Source organism: Juglans regia, chromosome 12 (genome assembly GCF_001411555.2).
Source record: "Juglans regia cultivar Chandler chromosome 12, Walnut 2.0, whole genome shotgun sequence".
NCBI lineage: Eukaryota > Viridiplantae > Streptophyta > Magnoliopsida > Fagales > Juglandaceae > Juglans > Juglans regia.
Window position 1 is genome coordinate 389,001 of NC_049912.1, and position 6,376 is coordinate 395,376.

The 6,376-nt window shown below is 35.8% G+C and overlaps 1 protein-coding gene across 1 annotated transcript; it reads right to left on the reverse strand.

Moving 5' to 3' along the window:
* Positions 1–1,056: 1,056 nt before the first annotated feature.
* LOC118343962 lies at positions 1,057–1,827 on the reverse strand. The gene has a single exon (XM_035683462.1). The coding sequence runs from the start codon at positions 1,825–1,827 to the stop codon at positions 1,057–1,059; it is 771 nt and encodes a 256-aa protein (XP_035539355.1).
* Between the last annotated feature and the right edge of the window lie 4,549 nt (positions 1,828–6,376).

The window sequence follows — 6,376 nt, forward strand, 5'->3', positions numbered from 1 at the left end:
AAGAACAAACATATATATATTTATATATATTAAATAAATATAGATAGAAGTTATTATTAAAAATATTTATTCTATATACATGATGTGATATTATTTATGATGTGATATTATTTAGACTATATATCTATTTAAATAAATATTAAAAATAATCAATTAGAAGCAATCATACAATAAATATAAAATATACACTGGTATAATAACTTTTCTTTTAACATTTCTCATATGGATGATGCTACAGCCCCCGTTGGGGGTTCCTGCTGGAAGTGTAGTATTTTTTTACATGTGTTTTATTTAAGTAATTTTTTATATAAATTTTTTAATATTTTTAAAAAATAAAATAAATTTAAAACATCAATAAAAAAATATTTTCTTAATCAGAAAGTAAAAAAAAATATATTAAAAAATATTTTCTTAATCACGAAATAAAATAAAAAATTATAAAAAAATATAAATCTATACTTTTTTATATTTTTTTATTTTACTTCGTGATTAAGAAAGTATTTTTTAATAATATTATAATTTTTTTTTAAAAACAATATTCAAAATGGTCATGCTACAGTCTCCGTTAGGGGCTCCCGTTGAATTTAGTATGTACTTTTCTATGTGTATTGTTTTAATTTATTTTTTATATAGATTTTTTTTACACTTTTAAATATTTTTAAAAAATAAAATAAATTTAAAATATCATTAAAAAATACTTTCTTAATCAAAAAGTAAAAAAAATTATTAAAAAATATTTTTTTAATCATAAAGTAGAATAAATATGATTTTTTATTCTAGTTCATGATTAAAAAATTATTTTATAATAATATTGTAATTTTTATTTTATTTTTTTAAATATTTAAAATTATTAAAAATATCTATATAAAAAAAAACACATTAAAAAATGCCAGATGCCCAGTGGGAGCCCTCAGCGGGGCATCTAGCATTTTCCTTCTCATATATATTGGCATGCTCTTGAAGGTAGCTAGCTAGAATGCATCATGCAGGCCAGCCTAGCTGGAGTAGTAATTCGTACACGTATTTTTTTTTTTTTTTGAAAAAAGATCACTTTCATTAAACATCATCAGAAGTTACAACATCCAAACTATCTGGACTAACAACAAAGGCAACAAGCTCCTCAGGAATTGATAGTGCAGCTTTTGCAAGTTGATGAGCAAAAACATTAGCTGCTCGTTTAACAAATATAACTTCCCAACTAACTAAACCTGAAAGTTTAGACTTGGTATCATTTAGAATCATCCCCACCCGATCCCATCTATCCACTGGTTGCTCTAAGCATTTGACAATTGAAAGAGAATCACCCTCCAGAATGATAGAACTGCATCCCAAATCTATTGCTAGATCAACTGCATACAAGGCCCCTTGAGCTTCAGCAAGTAGAGGATCAAATAAACTTGGCCTAGAAAATTTTTTGGACGCTATCACATTTCCTTGAGAATCACGAGCTACTAAACCAAAGCCAGCTCTGCCTTGTCCTTCATTCAATCCTGCATCCCAATTGATCTTAGTAACACCTGGCGGAGGAGGTTTCCAGTGCCAATCCTCTGCTATCATCCCTTGAGAAGGTGTAAGAAGCTTGGGTTGAGCAGCTTTGAATTCATACTGAGATTTCTTGGCTGTCTGCATAACTTCACAGGGATGAATAAATGAATTCTCAAAAATAAACAGGTTCCTCCTATGCCAAATGTTCCTAGCTGCAAAAGCAAATAATTCAATAGTATTTCGATCACAGGTTGAGATTAGAGCCTTTACTAAATCACCAAAATTTCCAGGTCTAATAGAGGTTTTCTGCAACACAGCTGGACCTTGACTCCACACATCCATAGCAGATGGGCAGTTCCATAAAATATGGATCACAATTTCAACCTCATTCAAGCAAATAGGGCACTTAGAAGAATCACAAATTTGCTTCTCCAAATGGACCCCTTTTCAATCAAGTATCCACCTATCCTGCCAAATGAAAGTATTCTGGCCATTACCAATTCTCCAAATGGACCCCTTTTCAATCAAGTATCTTGCTGAACAAATGCTTCTCCAGATGTATGATGGAGTGCCGCCTACCTTTGCCTTCATGAATTCTGTTGTAGGAAAATATTTCACTTTAAGAACTTGAGATGCTAAAGACAGAGGTTTTTGTATAATTCTCCAAGCTTGTTTAGCTAATAAAACAGTGTTAAAGCTTTCAAATTCTCTGAAACCCAACCCTCCAACAGATTTTGCTTTTCCCATTTGTTGCCAAGAAACCCAATGAGTCTTCCTCTCTCTTTCTTGTTGTCCCCACCAGAAATTGTGCATGATTCTATTAAGTTAACTGATTAGAGCCTTGGGCAGTTTGAAGACTCCCATACAGTAGGTTGGGAGTGCTTGAATAATAGATTTAAGCAGGATCTCTTTTCCAACTTGAGATAGAAGCCTATTCTTCCAATTGCTGACTCTAGCCTTGACTCTATCCAAGATCCCTTTAAAAGCTTGTATCCTTGATCTACCAATGAGAATAGGTAGACCAAGATACTTCTCATAGCTTGAGGTAGCTCTAATCCCAGCCATGGACATAATGTACTCTCTAGTTTCCCTCCTAGTATTGGCACTGAAAAAGATTGAAGTTTTATCTTTGTTTAGTTTTTGACCAGAGCCCCTTTCATACAAATCAAGAAGAGATATTAGCTTAGCCCATTCTACACCATTTGCAAGACAAAAGAGCAAGCTATCATCTGCAAAAAGCAAATGGTTAATACTTAAATTGCTTCTGCCAAAGTGGAATCCATGTATTTGCTTAGCAGCTTCAGCATGGAATAAGATTGAACTCAAGACTTCAGAAACAAGGATAAAAAGATAGGGAGACAAAGGGTCTCCCTGCCTCAGTCCCCTTGTGGGTTAAAACCATGGTTGAGGAACACCATTGATGAGGATAGAATAAGAAATAGTATAAATACACCCCATCACCAATTCAATCCATCTAGAATTGAAGCCCATCTTCTCCATAGTTGCTCTCAAAAAAATCCATTCAACTCTATCGTAGGCTTTGCTCATGTCAAGCTTGAAAGACATATGTCCTTGCCTCCCTTTGGTTTTACTACTCATGGAATGCATAGCCTCAAAGGCCACAATCACATTATCAAGAATTAATCTACCTGGTACAAATGCACTTTGTGTAGGAGATATGATCTGAGGCAATATGAGCTTGAGTCTGTTAGCTAGAACTTTAGAGATAATCTTGTAAATAACATTGCATAAAGAAATAGGTCTGAAATCAGTCACTAAATGCGCCTTTTTCACCTTGGGAATCAGAACTATATAAGTCTGATTTATGCATGACATGTCCCCATTAGAATTAAGAATCTGTAGAACAGCTCGAGTGACATCAACTCCCACTATATCCCAATGATTATGGTAAAAGACAGCTGGAAATCCATAAGGACCCGGGGATCCTAATGGATTCATTTGAAATAAAGCTGTCCTAACCTCGGAAGCAGTGAATACCTTTGATAGCAGATTGTTCATGTGCTCATCCACCCTCTTCTCTACATACATCAAGCACTCATTAATCTTATCAGGTTGAGAGGTAGAAAACAGGTTATTATAATGTATTTTGAAGATATCTGAAATGTCTTCCCTGCTACAAACCAAACTACCATCTTCCTTCACAATATTATGAATTGCATTAGTCCTTCTTCTCTGATTAGCAACTCTGTGGAAAATTTTGGTGTTTCTGTCTCCCTCTCTGAGCCATGTCTGCTTTGCCCTCTGCCTTCACCTTACATTGTCTTCTTCTAATTGAATATCCATCTCCCTTTGCACTTGTTTTACTTCCTTGGTCAGGGTACCAGTATTAGCATTCTACAGGTTAGAAAGAACCTTGATTTTGTCTTGGGCCTGTCTCTTATATTTATCAATAGAAAGATGCTTCCACCTGAGCAAAGAGTCCTTGCAGATTAGAAGTTTATTGTGAATACCCCTCAAGAGAGATCCCTGCCATGAATCAAACTGAGACCAACTATTATGAATAATTCCATTGCAGTCTTCCCTTAAATCTCAACTTGCCTCATATCTGAAGATCTTTGTTCTTCCACCTCTTCCATTTCTACTCCTATCCCTCTCATTTTCCATGGAAAACACTAATGGGCAATGGTCTGAAGATTGTGCTGGAAGAGCAGTAACCCAAGGATCAGAAAATTGGTTAATCCATTTGACATTTCCAAGAACTCGATCCAATCTTTCCTTAGTGAAGTAGGCTCCCTCCCTGCCATTCTTCCAAGTATACTTAGTCCCATCATACCCTAAATCACTCAAACCACTAGAATCCACTACCTCCCTGAATCTTTCCATCTGGTTGTAAGGCCTTAGAGCTGCCCCTTGCTTCTCATGTTGATGCATCACTTCATTAAAATCCCCTAAACAAATCCAAGATTTATCTGAGTTAGGCTTAAGCACTTTCAATAACTGCCAAGTACTCTCCCTTTGTGATGCGGAAGGGTGTCCATAGAATCCAGTAACCAACATGTCTTCTTGGACTCCTCATTTTTAATAGACAAAGATATATGGTTATTAGAGTAGGTATCTAAAGAAAAATCATCAGTATTATTCCACAAAAAAGCTAGCCCTCCACTAAAACCTCTACTCTCCACTACAAAACTTCTATCAAAACCCACTAAATTTCTTACATCTTCAACTCTCTTCCTTCCACACTTAGTTTCCATTAGAAAAACCACCTTGGGACACTTAGACTTCACCCAAAACTGAAGTTCTCGAACTGTACGAGGGTTCCCAAGCCCTCTACAGTTCCAACTCAGGCCTATCTTTACTGTTGGTGGAGCTACACAGCGGCCTCCACCAACCCAGTATCAAAACTGCAATTTTCCATCACATCACTAATTTTCTATTTTTTTCCAGTTATAAGCTGATCACTTAGCTGAGTATTCCCATCTCTCTTATTACTATTTTGAGACTCATTCTCAAAATCCATAGACTGGTTACCTCTTGGTACCCTGGCTCTTCTTTTCCAAGTGGACCCTTTAGAAAGAGTCTCATTCAAAGTAAGGCTTGTCTGGTCTGAATCCTCAGTGTCTCGAGGTATGGTGAAAGAAGACAAAACTGGATGAGAAGCTTCCATATCCATAATAACCTCATGACTGTCTTGTAGTAACTCTTCTGTCTCCTTAAACAAAGAGCATCCTTTTTTGTCCTTTACATGAAGCAAATTAACTAAGCCAACTCCCCTACTATCCTTAAAGTTACTGACAATAGGGTTGTTCTCTTTCTCAGCAGCCAATTGTACCTCATTTATCACTAAATTCTCATGTTTGAAAGCCTGTTTTTGTGCAATCTCTATCTTTTCCTCTTTAGAACCTCCCATCCCATCAAATATGTTTGCCTTAACCTCATTTCCTTTACCAGCTCTTGCCTCTGTCTCTGGCATCGACTGAAACTGATTTGAATCTATTGTATCACCATATTTCCTTAGATCAAAAATATTTGTGTTCATTGGTTGTGTACGAAGCCAAGGGCCAAATTGTTGTTTATACACTTCTTCTCTCATATGTTCACTCTTTGGCCTATTACAACCCTTGCCTTGATGATATAAAATACCACAGTTGAAACAAAAGGATTGTAATCTCTCATACTTGAAGGAAATCCAGTAGTGATGCCCATTAAAATTCAACCAACGACCTCTGAGTAAGGGCTTATGGATATCAATAGCTACTCTAACTCTAAGACATCTTCCCCATGCTGAACCATCAGAATCAGCATCTACCTTGATAATATATCCAAGAGTTGCACCAAATTGAATCCCTAATTCTTCAGACATGGCTGCTAGCGGCAGGTTATGTAATTGGACCCAAAAAGGTTCAAATTTGAACTGTATAGAGTTTAGAACATCAGAGTCATCCACTTCTTGAACTGTCAGTAACTTCCTGTCAAAAAACCAAGGCCTACCACTTAGCACCTTATTTTTATCAAGTAAGAACTGAAATTCAATAAGAAATTGATGATCCCCCAACTCCTTAAACCTAACCCATCCCTCCAGTCTCCAAACTTGGGCCATAGTTTTCCTAAAAGCTTCATTGTTCAATCCTTTCTCAGTCAACACTTTACCTATGATACAATGTTTTCCATGAACTCCATACTCTTGATCATTAGAAGCATGAAAAACTTCACTTTCTTCATTAGTCAGATTGAGATTTTTCCACTATTTTGATAGACTTATCTCTTCCACCGTCATAACTTTGTAAAAAAACTACACTCTTTACAAGGAGAGACTAAGGCTATGTTTGGGTACCAAACATTCTTCAACACTTTCCAAGTATTCTTGTACTTTTGAAAATACTTCACATGCCAAACAACTTAAAATACTCTCAATGGGACCCACAAACCC

Bases quoted from the DNA above. Each gene is read 5' to 3' on its own strand.
- LOC118343962 (XM_035683462.1), bottom strand. From the start codon at position 1,827: ATGGATGTGTGGAGTCAAGGTCCAGCTGTGTTGCAGAAAACCTCTATT.